The sequence below is a fragment of the Chiloscyllium punctatum genome, chromosome 10 (genome assembly GCF_047496795.1).
Source record: "Chiloscyllium punctatum isolate Juve2018m chromosome 10, sChiPun1.3, whole genome shotgun sequence".
NCBI classification, from domain to species: domain Eukaryota; kingdom Metazoa; phylum Chordata; class Chondrichthyes; order Orectolobiformes; family Hemiscylliidae; genus Chiloscyllium; species Chiloscyllium punctatum.
Genome location: NC_092748.1, coordinates 43,686,852 through 43,711,131, shown reverse-complemented (window position 1 = coordinate 43,711,131; position 24,280 = coordinate 43,686,852). Strand labels below are relative to the sequence as shown.

Below are 24,280 nucleotides of genomic sequence, written 5' to 3'. Positions count from 1 at the left end.
CTCCCAACTGCAAAATTAGCCACAGCCTGATCAGTCACCTGCCAACAATCTCTCTCTCAATGTCAGCAAAATAAAAGACCTGATAATCAACTTCAGGAAGAAAGGAGGACGTGCCTCACCTACATCAATGGAGCTGAGATGGAGAGGGTCGAAAGCTTCCAGTTCCCAGGAGTGACGACAACCAACAATCTGACCTGGACCACCCATGTAACTGCGACAGTCTAAAAGGCACAACAGTGTCTCTTCTTCCTCAGGAGGCTGAGGAAATTCGACATGTCCATAAGGATCTTGCTTTTATAAACCTCCATGGCAGCCATAATTTTGTATACCTCACTCTGTTTAAGCACTCTGTGATCTGTATGTCCTTTGTGTTATGATCTGCCTGTACTGCATGAAAAATAAACCTTTTCACTGTACTTAGGTTCACGTGACAATAAATTAAATCAATCTCAATCTGTCATGACACATAGCTGACATTCATTACCTACCACAAACCTTACGTTCACATCTGCCAGTTATTAAACTATGATGATCACATCAATCAAACAGCCAGCAAGTAACTGACTTACTCTTTTATTGGACAACATACAACCAGACAGAAGAAACAGGAACTAACCAAACAGGTAACATGCCTGTTTTGAACTACAGGAAGGAAATGACATGCACCATTACCAGGTCACTTGTTATTCAAGTTAGGGAATCAGGTGCAGAAACCAAAGAAAATGATGGAATTCTTGTACATAATCTATGTTTCTCACATCATAACCCTCACTCATTCTACACTCTTTTCTGATTTCCGCGTTACTGTTAGCTAGGAGAAAGTGAGGGCTGCAGATGCTGGAGCTCAGAGTTGAGAGTTTAGTGGTGGAAAAGCACAGCAGGTCAGGCAACATCAGAGGAGCAGGAGGATCGACGTTTTGGGCATAAGCCCTTCATCAAGATTGAGATAACTGATAGCACAAGCTTAATTTCATCCCTTTCCCACACAAAAGCATTATTCTTGGATATTTTCCTTTCAGATACTCAAGATGCAAGTTATACATGTACAGCCAGAACAACAAGGAGACAATAATGAAGAAAAAGTATGCCGTCACTTAATTTGGCAATCAGAGCCACTGGAGAGTAGCACTGGTCTGCACTTGGAGAGATATCAGGTACGAGTGGCCTATAGCTGGGTTCAATGGTCGTGCAGATGCCCAGCGAGTTTAAAATGAGTTCTACTGCTGAAGATTCCAGTGAGGACATGAATGAGGCAGCATTGAGAGGACAGCCAGCAGTCAATGCTAGTAGCATGGTCAGACATCAGCATGACAGAGAGCTTTGCACAAAGCTTGGAGCCCTCTCTTTCCAACATGAAAGTGATGACCAACTCTATCAGCACACTTACAGACCTCAGTGTGATACAGAATGCCTCAGCTTCCATTTCAGCCCCTACAGTTTCCAGCAGAAGTCTGTGTGTTGCAGTTGGTGCTCAGACTGAAGTCATATCAGTTCAGCTTACTATCATGCAGGTAGTAAGACTGCAGAAATCATGACTATGGATTACAGGGTACAAAAGGTACTGACAACCAATTATTAAGATTGTGGAGATGCCAAGCCAGGAAAGTGCCAGTGGCTCTGTGGAGTATAAACCTGCTATAGTCTCACAGAAAGGTAATCTTCATGGTCCCAGCACTGCCACTCCACCAGTTATCTTGCTCTTGTTTATCAGCCAATCAACAGTCTGCTGTCACAAATGCCAACATGGAACATTTCCAAGATGGATCTTCTGGGTCCAGAGCTGCTTGATGGAATTGTGCAAATAATTTGCCATTACCCTCACTGAAAGTCAGTAGTCTTCCACCGGCCATGTTATAGCCATTGGGGTAACGCTACAAGAGGAGCACCAGAACAGGCAAAGGCACATTGAAGACAGACACAAAGTGAATAGCTGATGTTTGTATGCAATATGAAAAGATTTCTCTTAAAAATATGGCATGAAAAGTTTGTTTTGTACTGGCTTTCCTTTTGCATTACAAGCAAGTGAACGCAGCATTCATCAATAACACAGAGAAGGCAAAAAATTAATTTGGATTTTGTAGTACTGATATCATACTTTGTTAAGTCCAAGTAGTCCAACTAAGACAAGTACTGGGTCAGAAAGGGGCTACTCCTTCTTTACAAGGTGATAGTGCTCATTGGAATGTTAAGCTCCACAATCACAGCAGTGGTGTCAGATCAGTGTTATGTGAAGATTACATTTAAGATCTGTCTACTCTCTGAAGGATTTTCTTTGTGTACATACTAAAGGTCTTCATTACTAACACAGGTCTTGCCAGAAGTATATGCATGCTGATATCATTTGGACTTCAAAACATAGCTGTCATAAAAACTATATCAACCCTTCCAAAATCTCCAGAAATGTGTATTTCAATGTTATGTCAAATGATACCAGATAGACAAAGACATTTTAAAACATCAAGAGGTCAATAATAATTTTAAATACAACCAGAATAAACAGTTTTACATTTTCAATTCTTATCTTAATGCAAATTTGCAATAGGAGGAGGAAAATATAATGGAATTCTACCAGGAAGTTTTCAAACCACTGTAAAATTTCCATTTTGTGTGACAATGTTTCGTTGAACATTGTATCTCGGGTACTTGCTTTTCTATAATGCAGCATTCAAAATTCCCATAATGCTGAAACACTGCCACACCAGTACTGTTGAAACCCTGAGGTCTGTCCTTACCCTTGCGCCTGGAAGACCACGATCACCAGGTCGGCCAGGGTCACCTGGAGATCCTTTAGGACCTGAAGGCCCCATTACACCGCGTTGTCCTTGAGCACCCTGATGATAGAAAAAGCATTTTTTAAATTTTTTAATTAATGTTGACCCTCAGTCTTTTCTAACTGGTCTTAAAATAAACTTAGCTATCTTAAAATCTAGTAATTGTTCCATAAATATAACAAGGATTGACTTACTTTAGGGCCTGGCAGCCCATCTTGACCTGGAAAGCCACGATTACCTGGAGAACCCTAATTACAAAAAGAATTTCTGAATTTAACACCAAAAGAGGAAGAAAAATATGTAACTTTTCAACTCTGTTTTACCCTCCTTATCTTTGTCTGAGCTCAGATCCTTGGCAATGTTTGTCTTTTAGTAATACGCCATGCAGCTATTCTTCATTGGTAAGTATGGGTAACGTATGACTTTGAGTACCACAGTCAATCCTAATTCTATTCATTGACACAATATTGCCCATCTCTGACAGTGACTTTGGTGGTAAGGACACAACTAATCAGGCAGGAACATGACAAGTATATTCATTCCTGGCTCCACCCCAATTAAATCTACAAGAGAAAGGCCAGTGGTGGTCTTTCCAACTTACTGCCAATAAAGGCCCTTGGCAGGCCAAGTACTACCTACTGAAGGGACTCAATGTGCTGCCCATCATTTAACTCAATGCAGTGTGGTAGAGCTCACTTTGCAGTGAACACGACAAGCAACCTTTGGCATGTTTTTTGCAGGCTACAATGGTTTGGGGGGTGGGGCCAGAGTGTTATAGTCATTTAAAAGTACTTATTGTCTGGCAAAAGACGTGAGATCAAGAACTGCCCCAAGACATCATTGTGCGTCAATCACTGCCATTGGGTTGGACCAGCTTCCCTCCTGTAGTCCCTTCCTGTCAATGCATACCTATGCCTGATTGCTTCCCTGCTTCCAGGGCTCGTGTGAATGCAGTACTGTCACCAACCACAACTTTGCTGGGGCAAAGCTAAGCACAGAATAGATGCTGGCCTTGGATCTTAGCAAGTAGGATTCTACCACCAGGTGAACATCCCATTCCCCTGTTCTGTTAATGTCCCTTGGGGAGGAAAATTCGCCATCCTTACACAGTCTGGCGTGCATGTGACTCCAAGATGCTTGACACTTCACTGACCTCGAGGCATTTAGGAACAGGCAATAAAAGTTGGCTTTGACCATTGGTGGCCTCAGGCCCTAAATGAATTAAGGAATGAAGACTGGCCTGTAAAAGCCTGAGTGACACAAACGTAGCAGGCTTATCAGAAAACAGATAGCATGAGGTTCTCAGCAGCCTCTTAGCTGGTGGCGAACACCCCCATCACTTTCATTACATACCTTTCAATAAATACAATGTTTAATCATTTCTAAACTCATGATTAAATTCTTTCAAAATGTTTTATGGAACTTTTCAAAGATTGTCTACATTTCACAGTCACATTTCAACATTCCATGTAACTCTCGTTATGTCCTTACTCTTTCTCCCGATACACCAAAAGCACCAATTGGTCCAGGGTCACCACGAGGTCCTCTCTTGCCTTCTTCACCCATTGGACCAAGGGCTCCCTGTGGACCAGGTGGGCCCTATAGTTGGATCAAAGAAAAATAGTAGATCAAGGAATAAGATTCAGAAACGGTGCACACCATGTCTTTGGAAACAAAATATTAATTTAGCCATCTCCAAACACATGTTGTGAATTGTATTCATAATTATCTCCTCAGACAACGGCCACTGTTGGAATATTGCGTGCAATTCTGGTGTCCTTCCTATTGGAAAGATGTTGTGAAACTTGAAAGGGTTCAGAAAAGATTTACAAGAATGTTGCCAGGGTTGGAGGATCTGAGCTACAAGGAGAGGCTAAATAGGCTGGGGCTGTTTTCCATGGAGCGTCAGAGGCTGAGGGGTGACCTTATAGAGGTTTACAAAATTATGAGAGGCATTGAAAGGATAAATAGATAAAGTCTTTTCCCTTGGGTCGGGGAGTCCAGAACTAGAGGGCATAGGTTTAGGGTAAGAGGGGAAAGATATAAAAGAGACCTAAGAGTAAACGTTTTCACGCAGAGGGTGGTACGTGTATGGAATGAGCTGCCAGAGGAAGTGGTGGAGGCTGGTACAATTGCAACTTTTAAGAGGCATTTGGATGGGTATATGAATAGGAAGGGTTTGGAGGGATATGGGCCAGGTGCTGGCAGGTGGGACTAGATTGGGTTGGGATATCTGGTCGGCATGGACGGGTTGGACCGAAGGGTTTGTTTCCATGCTGAACATCTTTATGGCTCTATGACGTGGTACTTCTTGTGGTATTAAAATAGGTAATTAAAATAATTAGGCACATGTTAGAAAATCATGAAGTGATACATTTGGAAGAAAGAATGATAACAGACAGTATTATTGAACCATATAACTGTAAAAGGAATACAATGGAAAGGGTCAAATTTACTAGCAATTGGCTAAATGTTAATTTTTTAGTGAGTTTCATGAGGATTTCTCTTCACAAGCCCTAGTGAGTTTTCTGACACTATTCTCCAATACTTGCCACATTACCCACATACTCATCTAGAGGATCCATCTGCCAGGCCCCGCAGTTAAGGAAAGGCTGCCAGCATTCTTAAGGATCCATCTCACCCTGGCAATATTTTTCTACAACCACTACCATCGGGGAGAAGGTACAGAAGCCTGAACACACACACCAGCTGGTTTCGTAACAGTTTCTACCCTACTACTGTTGGAATACTGAATGGACCCACAAACTCTTAACATTTTCTTGTACAGTGAACTGTGTTTATGTTTTTGTTGCTGTTCACCTATTATTTACTTATCTATGCTACTTAACATGTAATCTCCCTGTATTGCTTGCAAGACAAAGCTTTTCACGCGGTGGCGGGGTTGGGGGGGGGGGGGGTGCGGGGGAAAGAAGGTTGTGTGGTGGGGATGTTTGCGTGCAGTCACTGTCCATAGAATGTGCCCTGAGATGTGGGTGTCCACTGTCTGATGGAAGGCTGGAGGAGCAAGTTGCCAGCTAGGGTCACCAGGTAACCGCACCGACGTTCATGCTAAGATTGTCACCGTCAACTTTCCATCTGCCTGGTGGGAGACCAGGAAACTGCATGTCATTGAGGTAATATAATGTAATAAGGAAGATGTTAATGGATGCTCATACACTTCCCGCAGCTCACTTGCAAGAATCTCGTCACTTTGTTCAAACTTCTGTTCCAAATTTTGCACACAATGCGGGAACCTCCCTTATTGCTGACCTCACGTAATTCTGCCAACTTTGTCATAACACCCACTTCATCCAGTGGTTGTGAATGTTCTGTCCAAAGTAGCTGGAAATGAATGATACTTATAATAAACCTACCATGACCCTTGGCTTTCTACACAGAGACATGGAGCTGGATTTATTATAAGTAGAAATCCAGAAAGCTAAGAGCAACACCATCATGGCTGCTTCTGGGAGTTGTGACCTAACACTGTGGCTATCAGGCATTTAGCCGCTTGGCAGCAACAGTCCTCAAAGTGCTCTTTGGTCCCAGCTACACCACTGGGAGCAGGCATCATCCTGAGACATCACCTGGCCCGCAGTAGCACTGGAGAGGCCTTTCTGGAACTGAGGTAAGTGGGGTCAGGGTCAGTGAGGTCAGTCTGTCTGCCTTGAGAGAAGGTGAAGGTGGGTACTGGGTGTATCTGTGAGGCAGCTTGGGCTTTGTAGGTCGTATGTTTACTAGTCAGGGGGCCATATTCTCTGCACTGAACCTGCAGGGGATGTTACCAGCTCTGACAGGGCTGTCTCCCTCTGCAGCCCCAATAGCTTCCAACCTGTCCCAGCTTCTGGTAGACTGCAGTAGAAGTGGAAGGAGAGCTTGTTCTCTGGGCCTGAAGACCGTCTGCAACCTTCTCACTGTTGAAAATCATCACACAACAAGAAGGTGTGTGACCCTCTTGCCTCCTTTTCAAATTCTATAGACATCACCACCTCACAGACCACTCTTCTGAGCCATGTGCAGTTTCCCAAGAGAGGGCAAATCAAGGAAGTGATTTCCAATATTTATAAATTTTTTAGACCTTAGTTATAATATCACAACCTAATTGTTCCAGTCCAATAGGTTTTATTGATGGCTGAAGGAAAGGGGAATAAAGGAATACAAATAAAACAAAAGTGAAAAATATTAATTTTCATTTTTATACGTCATTTCTTTGATAGCCGATGCTTCTTCTACAAAAAAGCCAATAAACTCTGACAGTATATTTTTGTCTGTGTTTTAATTTGGAAGATGATGAAACTTACAGGCTCGCCCTTAGCTCCACGGTCTCCCTTGTAGCCTATTTGGCCTGGTTCTCCCTGAATGACAAAAATACTGTTTTATTATAACATGTATTGAGCACTAGAAACATTTCATCACTAACTTAATTATTTCTTCACCCACTGACTTGTAATCATGATTGTAATGTCCTCAGTTACTCAAATGAATTATACATGCTATTGTAAAAGTATAGTTATAGATTTAAAATTCTCAAAATTTTTGATAAAAGTAAACAGAAAATGTCTCCATTGTTTGCGAGTTGGAGAATAGAAACTATAAATTTAAGAATTGAAAAAGTTGTGTTTATATCAAAGGATATGAAAGACCTGGTCATGAACAGTCCTGGAAGCAAAATCCATTATGGCTTTTTAAAAGCGATCACGTATTTGAAAAAAAATACACATTTTGAAAATGATGGAGCAGGACAGCCAACACAATGACATTGAGGCAAAAGATCTCCTTCAATGTCCTAAGATTCCATAAGGGAAAATTAGTAAAGTCCCAAAAATTCCCACGAGGATTGTATATTAGCTCCAGCTTATTCCTTATGATGCAGGCAACAAGCAGACATTGTATTGGTTGCTCATTACGAGGAAAGTGGCACATGTAAAGCTGGCCTGCATAGCGCTCATTGTATAGGGACAAAGTTTGTGAGAAACGAGCCCAATTTAAAGCTAGGCTGGACTACTAAAAACTAACCCACACTTCTGCAAGGGCAAATGCAAGGGCTACAGAAGAATGCCTATAAAGAACACAGAAGTAGTGCAACTGAGCAAAGGTGGGCTAAAGATTCTCTGACACAGGACTGAAGGTCTTAATCAGGAGATGCACAGTAAAAGGGAAATCATCCATTCACCTGCTGGAAGACTTAAAAATGGATGCAATTAGCAGACGATTATGGCAGTGATGAACTCAGGCTGGGGGTCAAGACAGGTTTTGTAGCACAACCAGTGGTGCAAATGTCAAACCAGCACAAAAGGTGCACTGGACATGATGTGGACTACAACATCTGCAATCTTCTGCATTGGATTGGCTGATTTTTGGCTGACTTGTACAGCAAACAATCACAAAACCTTTGCAGAAATCTCAGAACATTTACACAGGCAGCCGAGAAAACAGTGTACTTGTTCAGATATAATGGATGCCCCACTTTTTCATTTTATAATTTCTACTGGAAAGTGTCACATACATGTTGAATTTGTGTGTGTGTGTTTTTTGTCAGTTTATAAGTTTACATTTTAATCCACGCAACATATAATGATCTTAATTTTTATCCTAAATATCAAGTCTTTGCATTCATGTGGTGAATCAAGCAAATTCGGAGTTTGTTCATAACCTCTCAGAAGTAGCATTTTGTCTCTTCAATGTAAATAAGTGTGAGCTTTACCAGTTCTAATCACCATCAGCCCTTCTGACATTTAATTTCCACTGCCTTTTACCTATCATAAACTTTCCCTTTTTTAACTTGGAATCTCCCCACATTTTCCATCTTCAATACTTGCTTAAAACCTGTTACATCTTTGACTTCTTCTCATTGCAACGAAAAGGCAACAACCCAAGGTGTGAACTATGTTTTCTACCACAGATGCTGCCTGAGCTGAGGACTTGCAGCACTTTTGGTTTGTATTTTCTTTTTCTTTTGCTTCCTGCATCGGCTTTTTTTTCGGTTTTTGAAGAAATATTTACTTCGTAATTCCCACCTTCGGCAGTTCAGATCTTGCAATTCTCTTTCACCTCCATTATCTGGATCATCTTGATGGCTTTGTATTTTCTTTCTTGCTTTTGGCCAGGTATTTATGAAAAATCACATACAGCCCCTTCCCTCAGCTGCTGGCTCCAGCTCTGATATACTGAATGTGAATTCCAACTGAAATTCCATTTGTCACGTTCCATTAATGATTGAGATCTCCTGGACATTCTGCTGCACCTTATTGGACTTTGTGCTTGGCCTGATACTGAGCTCTCCTTCTGCCAGCTTCACCTCTATGCCCACTTCTTTGACAAAGCATCTCTATCCTCCCGTGGAGTGGATCCTTTCAGCTTGAACCCTTTAACTTCTTCCCTCTCTTGATCACACACAGCAAGACAGGTGAATTGAATGATTATTTTACTGCTGTGTGATCATAATGTGACACTTTATTAGCAGTTTATGCCATACTTTTTATTTTGGTGATGTGGAGCAGTCCTATGTTTTAACTTTTGTCTAAGAAACAGGATTTGTCTTTTCACAGCATGAACATGTATTAAATAAAGAGAAAATACCAAATTTCATTTATACAATACCCTTTTAAATACCATGTCATCACCAAGGTTTGGACTAATTCCTTTTTAATCACACTTCTCCATGAGTCATAACAAATTTCATTAGAGTGCTGACATGGCCATTTAAATATGTTTTAGACTGTATCTGGTTTAGCACTGGACGTAACTTAGCCAGGTTTCTTTATGTAAGAAATAATAACCAGCTTATTACAAATAAAGTTTACTCAAACAAATATGCAAGGGTTTTTGACAAAATGAAAGGCTAATGCTACGCAAAGATAGATATGACATATATTCTAACATCCTAACTTCAATTTAACATGATTGCAGACACCAAACAGCCAAAGCAATCAAAACAGATCCCAACAATACCTCACCAGATGTCAGCGGCACTGTGGGTGACCAAATTTCATTAATGTAACAACGCTCACTGAGAGCTGACTTCAACAGCTCAAAAATGCATTGCTGAAAAATAGATTTATGGCAACCAAGAGAAGAAGGGGATTACCAGTATGCAAAAACTACCACATAGTTTGAGTAAAGGCATCGCTTACCCTTTGACCTTTGATCCCAGGAGGGCCCGTGTTCCCTGTTGGACCAGCAGATCCAGGAGGACCTGGAAACCCTGCAGCACCACTTGCACCTGGGGAACCCTGTGTAATGGAGAAGAGAGCATTGAGTGCTTAAACAAAGATTCACCTCATCTGAGGAGACTTGACTTTTAGGGCAAATATTAGCAAAACAGCCCTCGTAGTAAAGAGATGCCAAGGTGTTGAGACCCAGATTTCACTTGAACTAGACTAATTTGGATGAACCAGATGCTTCTTTTAAATCATCTGAGTTGTGCCTAGGAACGTGACCCAAGGAGAAATTTCAAGTGTATTATTTTTCCTTATTGGGAATTTGATTGTACTTCTTCTTACTTTATCTTTCGCCGATGAATTTACATCTGTGGATGTGTGGGAGGTGTCAATAATGATGCTCCAAGACTTTTACACATAGACCAAGCTTGTTGAAGAAATTAAAAACCAGAAGAACTGCAGATGCTGGAAATCAGAAAATAACAAATTGCTGGAAAAATTTTGCAGTCTGGCAGCATCTCTGGAGAGAAATCAGAGTAAGCATTTCAGGTCCAGTGATTCTTTCTCAGAAGGGTCTGACGAAGATTCTGACAATAAGGTTTGAGGAAGGGTCATGATCCTGAAATGTTAACTTTGACTTCTCTCCAGAGATGCTGCTGAGCCTTTCCAGAAACTACTTTTGTTGAACAAATTGGTTCTTTTCGTGCCCGTTATTTTCAATTTTTAGATTTAGCTTTAGACTTTATTAAGGAGTACAACAGTGCAGTTACAGAAATAGAAAAATAAAGAAATAAGTTAAAAAGTTCAGCACTGCCATTTTCTTAGTATAAAAGTGGAAAAATTAGAGAAATAAAATTCATAAGTCTGTACACCTTTTATGAAGAGACTAAATATCAATTGAGGAAAACTCTCTGCTGGAGAGGTGGAGATGCAGCCAAACGTTAGCCTGACATTTAAGAGGTCACATGGCACACTTTTTTCAAACAGAACAATGATCTAAATAGATACACTCAAACTATTTAGCACTTAACTTGGCAAATGAAATTTTGTACCAGATCGACAACCACTTATAAACCTCCCAATCCTTCTATGTGGCAGGACGGTTGCTTATCAAGAGGACAACTTACTTCCTTTTTGTAGATTTTATTTTTATACATAAAGGTATGTTCAAGTGTTATTTGTGCCTTTGTTAGCAAATGTTACATGAGACAACCGATTATATTTTGAAGTATTTCAATTCAATTTAAATACATAACCAAGGAAATTAAAAGGTGATCTATGATGGAAAAGGGTGACAATTGAGGCCAATGAGAACTGGATTCAAACAATGTTTAAGCTTTTAGTTTCCTTCACAGACCAATTGAATTAGACGAGAAACCAGAAGCACAAATCTACATCACAGAGCTGAACTCTACAGACCACCCATGGGTAAAAGAGCAGCTGGGTGGACCCAAAGGTTGGAGCACCATGCCACCAACAGCATTCCTGCCACAGCCATGGCTGTGACCAGGGTGACTTTAGGTGGGACACCTATCCATCCACCAACTGAACCCCTGAAGTGGACATTTAATGCAATTAGAGGATTCATCCGAGGACTACTTCAATTCTATGAACAGCATGAGAGGACTGGGGTCAAAAAGTGTCATATTGGAAAAGCACAACCTATCAGGCAGCATCCGAGGAGCAGGAGACAAAGACCGGCTGTGATTTTCCAGCACCACACCTTTTGACTTGGATCTCTAGCATCTGCAGTCCTCACTTTCTCCTATGAGGGGACTGGGCCTAACATCGATCCTGGCAGCTTTAATGTTGCAAGCAGTGGTCAGTGAAAAGGGACTGGGGTCTCTCTTTGCCTGTCCAAGGACATTAACCCTCCTGTCCTGTTCCAACACAGCTCCCACTGCTCTCAAACTGACCCTGGTGAGATTCCGTATTTGTCCTCTGTGGGGACAAAGCTGCTGACCTTGGATAGATTAGTAGCTCTGTGAGGGGGGAAGTCTCCTCCTGGAGACAGACACAAGAAAGTTCCCACTTCAAACTGATTAAAGGTCCATCTGCTGAAACATTACTGAGGGCAAGCCATCCCAAAGAGGAGGCCCCAGTCCCCAAAATGTGCATTGGGCTGCAGAGACCTCACTTTTAGCATGTAATCCAATGCTCTGTGATCTCTCGTCACAATTCACATCAATGCTACTAGGCCTATGAGTTGCTTTGTCACATACATCCACATTTTCAGTACTTATAGAAGGAGCCCTTTCCCGGAGAATTAAAAAAGGAAACAAGATGATTGGGAGAATGTCTGAACTTGAGAAGTTTCTAGTGTTGGGCCACAACATAAAAGATTCCGACAGCATAAATTCTACCCAAGTTCAGAAACAAACTGAGGCAGGTAGCTTTGCAAAATGTGACTGGATAGGCACTTTGGATCATTGTGCTGCACTGACCACCTCAAAGCTCCAATTTGGAAATCACAAAGACGACTTTGTGGGCCTGCATTATTGATGGTCAGTAGTAAAGTGTTCGCAGTGTGGGGGATCAATGACTGTTGTTTTATAAAACTGCATTTGTCATCTGAATATACAATAAAGGATCCATTCATATTAATATGGAGACTTTCATGAAATAAAATGCTCAAAAGCATGATAAAATTAAATATTACACAACCTTTGTAAGGAGATATTAAGCAGATAGTCAAAATGTTGGCCTAAGTGGTGGGTTTTAAGGAGCGACCGAAAGACTATTTTGAGGAAAGTAAAGTAGAGAGATGGAGAAGTTTAATGAGGGAGTTCCAGCAGTTAAGACATAGTCAGCCAAAGTGACCTGCAATCATGGAATGACTGAAATCATGGTTAAGAGGTCAGAATTAGAAGATCACAGATATATCAGAGGATTGTGAGAATGCAGGGCTTTTCAGAGATAGGGGTTAGATTTTATGGGATGCTTGCTTTATTGCATTTGGGATAAAATGTTACGAGCAGCAACTTAACACTGGAATCACCATTAACTGTTTTAAGGCAAAGACTTCCACCTCTTCTTCAGGAGGAAGACTCCCTAAGAGTGTTGCTGGCCAATTGGATGTCAGTGCTAGAACTAAAGGCAGTCCCAAGGCTGAAGAGTCCAGTTAGATCAAGTGTCAGAAATCTCAGGGAGTGTGATGAAGGAGGCATCAGCCAGGGAATCAGATTTGATTTACTCCTTGGATGCATGTATAGAGTTTGCAAGTTCTCCCCTTGCCTGTATGGATTTCTGGTGGGTTTTCTGAGTTCCTCCCACAGTTCAAAGAAATGAAGGTTTGATGGATTGGGCATAGCAAATGTAGGGTTACAGGGCTGGGATCAGGTGTGAGTCTGGGTAGGATGCTCTTTAGAGGGGCAGTGCAGATTTAGTTGCCCAAATAGCCTCTTTCTGCACTGTAGTGATTCTATGATTCTATAATATTTCAGTATTTAATTAGACAAAACTCCTGTTCACCCAATACTCTATTAGGAAAGCAATCTAGAAACAGTGAAGGCTCAACTGATGTTGTATTTTCAGAAAATATCACTGAGAACCAACATGCTGGAATAGCATTGGGCATGGATAGATAGCAGTGGGGTTGGGTGGGAAGGTGTGAACATGCATCAGAGGTAATCAAGCAAGATTAGGAGGGGGCCATGACAGCTGGATCTCGGATTACACTTATATACATATGAATGGGACAAGGCAAGTGTAGGCGACCCAACTGGTCATCATAGAGGGTGATCTGATTCATCTACAGGCTCGAAGAATGAGTAGGGACCTTTGTCACAGCCACAGGATGCCATTTGTGGTTTTGATATCAGCTGTTCTGGTATTATATGGGAGGGTGGATGGAGGTGGAAGATGGAGCTGGAGGGGAGCTTACCTATTTGTAAAGGTTCAAACATGAAGTTCCGGGAAAGGTGGGAATGAATTTGAGAGGCATCAACATTTTTAAGCATTTTGGAGGTGAAAGGAAGGTTGAACCTGAGGCAGAAGTTTGCAAGAATGGAAGGGCGAAAGATTTTTTTTTGTGAGGGGCTATTTCAAAGGACAGAGGAACTGTAATTGAGGACAGGGAATGTTAACATGGAGAGCTAACACAAGATGTAGGAAAGGAAGCTAGGTGAGGATAGCTTGATGAGGGAGTGAATTTGAGAGATTGGGAGATGGGTCTTATGGACAAACCATGCTCAAAGCGAGCATGGGGTAGTACTGCTGCCTCACAGCACCATGGACCCGGGTTCGATTCCAGCCTTGGGGGACTGTCTGTGTGAAGTTCGCACATTCTCCCCATGTCTGTGTGGGTTTCCTCTGGGTGCTCCAGTTTCGGCCCGCAATGAAAAGATGTTCACATGAAGTGAACTGGCTGTGTTAAATTGCCCAATGTTCAGGGATAGGTAGGCTAATTGCATTAGTAAGGGAACATATAAAGTAACAGATATAGGGGAATGGGTCTGGGTGGGATACTGTTCGGAGGGTTGGTGTGGAGTTGTTGGACCAAATGGCCTGTTTCCACACTGTAATGACTCTAATTCGAAAAACATTGTGAGTTAGGAGATCAATTAGAGAAAGATAGAGTTTCAGGTCTAGAAGAGGGTGAGTTCAGAGGATGATTGGCTCCATTAGTTAGTGGAGGAAGAGGCAGCTGATCAGATGGTCTTGATTTTGTCTTCATATTAACTAATGAGTTCCTCCTACTGTTTTTGGAGATGAAGGTGCAGGTGACAAGGAGAGAGGAATTGAACAGAACCTTTATATTGGCAGAATAGCCTGCAAGGAGGAGGAATTCTCAGGAAGGTCTGCTTTCAGTTATCTAGATTTCTAATTCATAACCATAAACACATTTTGGAATCAAACATCCAAACTTCAGATGGCTCAATTCCTGGCTAGTTTCAGGACTTGGTTTTATTGGGACTCAGTGGGTATTATTTATGTCACATACTGGATTAGTGGTGCTGGAAGAGCACAGCAGTTCAGGCAGCATCCAACGGGCAGAACTGCTGTGCTCTTCCAGCACCACTAATCCAGTGTTTGCTTTCCAGCATCTGCAGTCATTGTTTTTACCTTATTTATGTCACATTTAAACCAAACTTATTCCAGAACAATAATTGTGTGGAAGCAGACAGTGGGTCACAATTTGTATGATAATGGTCAGCTCAGTTTGGGTAGAATTAACTCCATTGGGAAGTTGACATTTATTTGATTCAATAAAATAAAAGAGTATCCTATGCTCAGTTATTTAACATTGCTTGTGCTCAAATATTGCTTGCGCTCAAGGTTAAAACTGGGAAAAATGCTAGAGAGGGGAGACCGAGAAAAGCAAAACTGTTTCTGCTGGTGATTTCAAACTCTAACAGATCTATTGATTGTTAACTAGGACAAAACAAAAGGGAACACATAGGAATTGAAATATAGAAACAAGAAGCAGGACTAGGTCATTTTGGATCTAGCATGTTCTGCCATTTAATCTGATCATGGCTGATTATCTACCTCAACACTATATTCTTGATTTCTCTCCATATGTCTTGATGTATCTAAACAGTATCAATCTTTTTCTTAAATATGCTGAGGAACCTAACACCCATAGCCTTCTATGATAACAAATTCCACAGATTGACCACCCTCCAAGTGAAGAAATGCTTCCTCTTCTCAGTTGTAAATAGTGTGTCCCATATCCAGAGACTGCAATCCCTGGGGTCTAGACTCTGCAACCTGGGGCAACATCTCCCTGAATCTATTCTGCCAAGCTCACCCCAAATTTTATATGTTTTAATTAGATCTCCTTCTATTCTTCTAAAATCTGATGAATACAAACCCAATCAAACAAATGTTTCCTCATATGACAGTCTGCCATACTTGGAATCAGCCAAGTGAACCTTACTGGGCGGCAGGGAGGCTCAGTGGTTAGCACTGCTGCCTCACAGCACCAGGATCCCAGGTTTGATTCCAGCCTCGGGTGACTGCCTGTGTGGAGTTTGCACATTCTCCCCGTGTCTGCGTGGGTTTCCTTTGGGTGCTCCGGTTTCCTTCCACAGTCCAAAGATGTGCAGGTCAAGTGAATTTCCCATGGTAAATTGCCCATTAGTCAGTCAGAGGGAAAGGGGTCTGGGTGGGTTACACTTTGGAGGGTCGGTGTGGACTAGCTCGGCCAAAAGATCTGTTTCCACACTGTAGGGAATCTAATCTACTGCACTCCTTCTACGATATGTATATTCTTTCTTAGGTAAGATGACCAAACCCCACAGTACTCCAGTTGCAGTCTCACAAAGGCTCTGTATAACTGCATTAAGATGTCTCTACTTCTGAAATAAAATCGTCTTGCAATGATGACTACATATATCTATCTTCTAAATTGCTTGCTGAACCTGCCCATCTACTGCCATTGATTGGTGTAGAAGAAAATCCAGATCCCTGAGGCCATCTATATTTCCCAGCTGATCACCACTTAAATAATACTTTTCTTTTCTATTTTTCACACTACAGTGTATAGCTTCATATTTAACCATGCTATACTGAAACAGTTGTGTGTTTGTCCACACACTCAATTTGTCCAGATTTCCATGAAATTTTTTTTGCATCTTCCTCATATTCACAAGCCCACCTTGTTTTGTGTCATCGGCAAGTTTGGAAATGTTGCATTTAGTTCCCTCATCCAAATCATTTATACATATCATGAATAGCTGTGACTCAAGCACTGAGCTGCTCTGATGCACTGGCTTCCATCCCAAAAGAAAAGGCTCATTAATTCCTCATCTCTCTTTCCAGTCTGTCAACCAATTTTTCAATGCATGCCAGTATAACAACCCCCAAACCCATCTACTGTAATTTCACCCAATCCAAATGCACACTTCCACTGATTCTCCCTTATCTATTCTAATAGTTACACCCTGAAATAAAAAAGCTCCAGTAGCCTAGTGGGGCATAATTTCCTTTTCATATACCTATGCTGACTTTGTTTAACCCTGTTCATGCTTTTCAATTATCCTGCTCTCACATCTTTCTCATAGAATCTAACATTTACCCCACGCCTGATGTTAGGCTAACTGGTCTGTAATTCTCTACTTGTTTTCCTCACAGTTTTTTTAAATAGTAGGGTTACATTTACCACTCTCCAATCTGCAGGAACTGATCCACAGTCTAGAATTTTGGAAGATGACAACCAATGTATCTAATACTTCGAGATTCACTTCTTTTACTAGTCTGGAATGTAGGTTATTAGATGCTGAAGTTTGTCAGCCTTTAACCTTATTAAATTGTCCAGCACCACTTTTTTATTGATACTGAATTTGTCCAATTTCTTCCCCTCACTAGACACTTGGTTCTCCAACATTTCTGGGAAATTACTTGTGTCCTTTTTTGAGAAGACAGAACCAAAATGTGTGTTCAGTTATTCTAGGCAAAAGTGAGGACTGCAGATGCAGGAACCCAAAGATTAGATCAGAGTGGTGCTGGAAAAGCACATTTTGGGCAAAAGCCCTTCATCAGGATTTTCCTACTCCTCAGATGCTGCATGAACTGCTGTGCTTTTCCAGCACCACACTGTTCAGTTATTCTGCCATTTCATGGTATTATGCAACATTAATGTGTTAACAAGTTACTTAAATATTTTGTATTAACAAGTTAGTTAAATATTTTTTATGGTATTCATACAATAAGTTATATTTGGACCATTTTTAACATTGAAAATATTCAGTTTTGGCTTTAATATAAAGAGGACCAGACATGATCCAATTAAATGGAAGAGCAAGCTTGAAGGGCCAAATGGCCTATTCTGACTCTTAGTTCCTCTGTTCCTATGTTTATCCCACCTTTTTTACTTTTTCTTCCTTTATATTATGTATTTCTGAATATTAAAATAAAAAGAGTTAACTTGTATAATTGGATGAATCATCAATGGTATGCTTGATGAATAAAAAGACAAATGTATTGATGGCTCAGGGGTGTCCTTCAATGATGGCATAAAGTTTTTTCTCATTTTCCCTTTGGACCAAATTTTGAATTGATGGATAAGTGTACATGATCCTATATCAAGAGATAGTTGATGAAGTGTGGACAGCAACTCAGGCAGCATCTGAGGAACAAGAGACTCTCTTGCTCCTCAGATGCTGCCTGACCTGTTGTGCTTTTCCCAGTGCCACACTTTATCGACCTATGATCCTATAGAAACCAAATTAGCATGTTACTAACTGGATGGCTAATTCCATTCACTGAAGTAACCAGCAGTCAAAATTTCTCTATGACTTCTAAATATAAAATCAGCACGCACATACAGAAATAAAATTCATATGTTTATTGGAATTGGAAAATACCCTGTTCCCTTTGAACTACATTGAAAGAAAACAGTCTAACAAGCCTTATAAAAAGATATAGATAAACAACATGGGACTTTAACTCTATTAACCTCCCTTTCCCAACCTATCATCATTGATCTGTTTTTTTTCTTCTCAGGAGAATTTGCAGTCCTATGTCAAAAGTAGAATGCAAACTTACGTACTTCACCTCAAAAACACAAGGTTTACAATGCACAAGGCGCATTTGAGATCTTTACCAATCACGTTTTAACTATGTGGAATTTCAGAGTTTTGTCGCAACATTTTCAACTTTGTTTACATGGACAATAGAGTTAAATGAAGAAGAAACATGTGAAGCAAGAGTAATTTTCATGTATGGAAGGAAAACAACAATATAGAAAACAAAGAAAGATAAACTAATCAACCAACGCTCCAAGTGTAATACCAAATAAAAATACATGAGGTGAAGTGTCAGGAAAATAATTAAATAGAAGAAAGAAATTGTTACTTGTTGCAGCAATTTTCCTGAATCTAACTATTAATGAGCTTCTTCAATCCTTAATGGATCAAGACAAAGGTGGCAAAAGTGGCAAGTGAAAATTAATGTAAGAAACATACCAATGGGCCTTTTGCACCAAAAGTTCCATCCATACCAGGCTGACCCTACAGATAAAACGAAAGGGACAATGAAATATTTGCATGACAGGATGCTCACAGTAATTCAAAATCTTGAGCACTCATGATTTTTGGACTTACGATGTTGCCCAGAGGTCCAGGGTTGCCCTGGCGACCTGGTGTACCACGTTGACCCTGGGGTCCTTCAGGCCCGCGGACACCTGTTGGACCAGGTCCACCCTAAGAACAAATAAGGAAAAAGGGAATAGAAAGTTGGTGCAGCCCTCAGGTTTGTTCAATTGGTCTATATATTTAGTATCAAAATAATTAAATGTACAAAGATGAATTAATATCCTTTCACAATTGTGCTCACCATAAATTTTAAGTTCCAAGAACAGTTGTGGATTAGAATTTACTACTAAAGATGCACAAACCAACACTGACTAAACTAAGGAACTGACCTAGTAATTAAGTCTTTCAAGTCATTGTACAGAACATGGGTCACAGTTGCGTCAAATTATCCCTCCTTTGCCGAGGAGAGGATATTATAGATCTCATTCAAATCTTTGATATGTCAAAGGCCAAGCTGGTTAATGGGAAAGGTTGATAGGAGTCCCAAGTATTTTAGCTCCTGGGTCTCATTTCCATGTTCTAGTAAGCACCCACATTAAAACCAATGGGACTGAGGAGCTGGTGCGTGGCAAAAATGGAATGTTGTGCAATTGGAGAAACCTCTAAATATTTGAGTGAAAAGTGACCCTTTAATGTAACTGGTAATTGAGGGAAACAATCATGGTTAGGGAAGCAGGAGGACAACTCCAAGCCAAAGGCTTAGCTGTTAGACTCAATTAGAGCACTCCTGCTCCTCCTGGCCCCAACACGATGGCTTTAAAAAAACAAAAACAAATGAACTTACCTCGGTCTCTTCTGGAGAGAATTATGTTTCCAGCCAGACTTCATTTTCTGGCACTGTAATACATGGTCATTTCTGCCAAAATTGGCAGATAAAATCTTATCAGGATCTAAATTAAATCATATGAGCGCTGACATTTAATTATTAACAAAGCCTTTACCTGCTGTGTCAATGCAGCAAGAAGCACCTTATTTCTACTGGCCAGGTAATGTTAAAATTAAGCTGGTATGTTTTTGAACTATGCAAGTCAAGTGCATATTACAAGTCAAGTGCACTTGAACTCTTTCCCTCCAAACCAACTTTTGAGAATTAATATGGATGTAATTATATTACAACCTTATGCAAAACAATTTAATTGCAAAAGGACAAGTGACAACATACATTTGATCAGGGTCCAATCAAACCTTGGACAGTGTTAAAGTCAAGCACTACAACAATCTCTTGGATAAGCCATTCCATGATGTTATGGAGCATAGTGAAGACAGTTCTAGGAAATAATGAGGAGACTGGTTGAACCTATTGTATATTTCAAAAGAAACCACAGGTTTCCAATACATTGGCATTTTGCCAGTGAGAAAGATGAAAAACTTGGTGCATAGCCTTCAATGATATAGTGAGGAAATGACGTATTTTGATTTTAATTCAGCAAGTACATTTCTTGAGACCAAAAGTTCAATATTTAAAATTTTCTGTTGGAGGTACTGGTTGTGCACATGTCACAATGATCAGCAGGTGTTGAAATTCTTCCTTCTGCTTCTGTTCAATGTTTTTGTATGAAAATTTCTATTTGAGATATGACAAGGCAAATTTTTAACTTGTTTATAATATTTGTATGAGGAGTCGGATATTAAGATTATTGATTTCACCGTACATCATAAAATATTTTTGATACTATGTAAAATATGTCAACTGTAACGACAATGGAAGAAGTGATCTTGAGATGTCAGTGGAAGGTAGTTTTCATTAACAAAGGGAGGCAGGGAAAAAGATGGTAATGAAATCATCGTCAAGAATTTCAGATTTCATAGTGAAAGCAATTGGTCTTCAATGGTTTTAATTATCTTTTGGTATTTAGGTGAAATAGAAATAGTCAATCCAAACAGTTAACAGCCATTCCTCAATATCCACAAACTGAATTTGAATTTATATACTCTTGTCCAATATGAAAGACGAACAACTTCGCTAACTAATTCAAACTAATGTGATTATGTCCAGAATGCTTTTTTTTTCCCATTGTCTGATTGCCAAATGAATGTTACAAATTATTGCAACATTGCCTGTCCCATTTGTGTATAAAAGGTCTGATTCCTTGGAATCTATATGTTTTACCACTACAAATCTTTTATTTTCAAGCAACCAGATATTATATTACAGAAAATAAGAATTAAAGATATGCGAATAAAGTAATACATAGAAAGAACATAGAACATAGAACAATACAGCACAGAACAGGCCCTTCGGCCCACGATGTTGTGCCGAACTTCTATCCTAGATTAAGCACCCATCCATGTACCTATCCAAATGCCGCTTAAAGGTCGCCAATGAATCTGACTCTACCACTCCCACGGGCAGCGCATTCCATGCCCCCACCACTCTCTGGGTGAAGAACCCACCCCTGACATCTCCCCTATACCTTCCACCCTTCACCTTAAATTTATGTCCCCTTGTAACACTCTGTTGTACCCGGGGAAAAAGTTTCTGACTGTCTACTCTATCTATTCCTCTGATCATCTTATAAACCTCTATCAAGTCACCCCTCATCCTTCGCCGTTCCAACGAGAAAAGGCCGAGAACTCTCAACCTATCCTCGTATGACCTACTCTCCATTCCAGGCAACATCCTGGTAAATCTTCTCTGCACCCTCTCCAAAGCTTCCACATCTTTCCTAAAGTGAGGCGACCAGAACTGCACACAGTACTCCAAATGTGGCCTAACCAAAGTCCTGTACAGCTGCAACATCACCTCACGACTCTTGAATTCAATCCCTCTGCTAATGAACGATAATACTCCATAGGCCTTCTTACAAACTCTATCCACCTGAGTGGCAACCTTCAAAGATCTATGTACATAGACCCCAAGATCCCTCTGTTCCTCCACCTGACCAAGAACCCTACCATTAACCCTGTATTCCGCATTCTTATTTGTTCTTCCAAAATGGACAACTTCACACTTGGCAGGGTTGAACTCCATCTGCCACTCCTCAGCCCAGCTCTGCATCATATCTAAGTCCCTCTGCAGCCGACAACAGCCCTCCTCACTGTCCACAACTCCACCTATCTTTGTATCATCTGCAAATTTACTGACCCACCCTTCGACTCCCTCATCTAAGTCATTAATAAAAATTACAAACAGCAGAGGGCCCAGAACTGATCCCTGCGGAACTCCACTTGTAACTGGACTCCATGCTGAATATTTACCATCTACCACCACTCTCTGACTTCGACCGGTTAGCCAGTTTTCTATCCAATTGGCCAAATTTCCCTCTATCCCATGCCTCCTGACTTTCCGCATAAGCCTACCATGGGGAACCTTATCAAATGCCTTACTAAAATCCATGTACACTACATCCACTGCTCTACCCTCATCCACATGCTTGGTCACCTCCTCGAAGAATTCAATAAGACTTGTAAGGCAAGACCTACCCTTCACAAATCCGTGCTGGCTGTCCCTAATCAAGCAGTGCCGTTCCAGATACTCGTAAATCCTATCCCTCAGTACCCTTTCCATTACTTTGCCTACCACAGAAGTAAGACTAACTGGCCTGTAATTCCCGGGGTTATCCCTATTCCCTTTTTTGAACAGGGGCACAACATTCGCTACTCTCCAGTCCCCTGGTACCACCCCCGTTGCCAGTGAAGACGAGAAGATCATTGCCAACGGTACTGCAATTTCCTCTCTTGCTTCCCACATAATCCTAGGATATATCCCGTCAGGCCCGGGGGACTTGTCTATCCTCAAGTTGTTCAAAATGTCCAACACATCTTCCTTCCTAACAGATATCTCTTCTAGCTTATCAGTCCGTTTCACACTCTCCTCTTCAACAATACAGTCCCTCTCGTTCGTAAATACTGAAGAGAAGTACTTGTTCAAGACCTCTCCTATCTCTTCCGACTCAATACACAGTCTCCCACCACTGTCCTTGATCGGACCTACCCTCGTTCTCGTCATTCTCAGGTTTCTCACATACGCATAGAATGCCTTGGGGTTATCCTTGATCCTATCCGCCAGGGATTTTTCATGCCCTCTCTTAGCTCTCCTAATCCCTTTCTTCAGGTCCCTTCTGGCTATCCTGTATCCCTCCACTGCTCTGTCTGAACCTTGTTTCCTCAACCTTATGTAAGCCTCCTTCTTCCTCTTTACTAGACATTCAACCTCCCTCGTCAACCAAGGCTCCCTCACACGACCATTTCTTTCCTGCCTGATCGGTACATACATATCAAGGACACGTCGTATCTGCTCCTTGAAAAAGTCCCACATTTCCACCACATCCTTCCCTGACAGCCTATGCTCCCAACGTATGCTCCTCAAATCCTGTCTTACAGCATCATAATTTCCCTTCCCCCAATTGTAAAAACTTCCTTGTTGTGTGCACCTATCCCTCTCCATAACCAAGGTGAAAGTGACAGAATTGTGGTCGCCATCACCAAAATGTTCACCCACTAACAAGCCCACCACTTGTCCCGGTTCGTTACCGAGTACCAAATCCAATATGGCCTCCCCTCTGGTTGGACAATCTACATACTGCGTTAGAAAAGCTTCCTGGACACACTGCACAAACACCGCCCCATCCAATCTACTTGATCTAAAGAGCTTCCAATCAATATTTGGGAAGTTGAAGTCGCCCATGACTACGACCCTGTGGCTTCTGCACCTTTCCAAAATCTGTTTCCCAATCTGTTTCTCCACATCTTTGCTGCTATTGGGGGGCCTATAATAAACACCCAACAAGGTGACTGCACCTTTCCTATTTCTGACTTCAGCCCATACTACCTCCAGAGGCAGATCTCCCTCAAACTTCCTTTCTGCAGCCGTTATACCATTTCTAATTAGCAATGCCACCCCCCCTCCTTTTTTACCACCCTCCCTAATCTTACTGAAACATCTGTAACCAGGAACCTCCAACAGCCATTCCTGTCCCTCATCTATCCATGTTTCCGTGATGGCTACAACATCGTAGTCCCAGGTACCGATCCATGCCTTAAGTTCACCCACCTTATTTCTGATACTCCTTGCATTGAAGTATACGCACTTGAGCCCATCTCTGTGTCCGTAAGTAGTCCCTGTCAGTGCTACCTTCTCCACAGCCTCCCTACAGTCTTGGACATCCTGACACACAGCTAGCTTACTTGCTGGACTACAAGTCCGGATCCCATCCCCCTGCCAAATTAGTTTAAACCCCCCCGAAGAGTGCTAGCAAACCTACCCCCCAGGATATTGGTGCCCTTCTGGTTCAGGTGCAACCCGTCCTGTTTATACAGGTCCCACCTTCCCCAGAATGCAGTCCAATTGTCCAAATATCTGAAGCCCTCC

The 24,280-nt window shown here is 41.3% G+C and overlaps 1 protein-coding gene across 1 annotated transcript in view; it reads right to left on the bottom strand.

The window, feature by feature from the left end:
• The window catches only part of col5a2b (collagen, type V, alpha 2b), a 269,216-nt gene that overhangs the window by 74,754 nt on the left and 170,182 nt on the right, over nucleotides 1–24,280 (bottom strand). The window contains exons 19-25 of the mRNA XM_072579023.1: nucleotides 18,979–19,077; nucleotides 18,841–18,885; nucleotides 9,905–10,003; nucleotides 7,073–7,126; nucleotides 4,263–4,370; nucleotides 2,966–3,019; nucleotides 2,733–2,831 (exon numbers count right to left, since the gene is read on the bottom strand). Of these exons, the coding sequence (XP_072435124.1) occupies nucleotides 2,733–2,831; nucleotides 2,966–3,019; nucleotides 4,263–4,370; nucleotides 7,073–7,126; nucleotides 9,905–10,003; nucleotides 18,841–18,885; nucleotides 18,979–19,077 (558 nt within the window). The remainder of the gene's footprint in view (nucleotides 1–2,732; nucleotides 2,832–2,965; nucleotides 3,020–4,262; nucleotides 4,371–7,072; nucleotides 7,127–9,904; nucleotides 10,004–18,840; nucleotides 18,886–18,978; nucleotides 19,078–24,280) is intronic.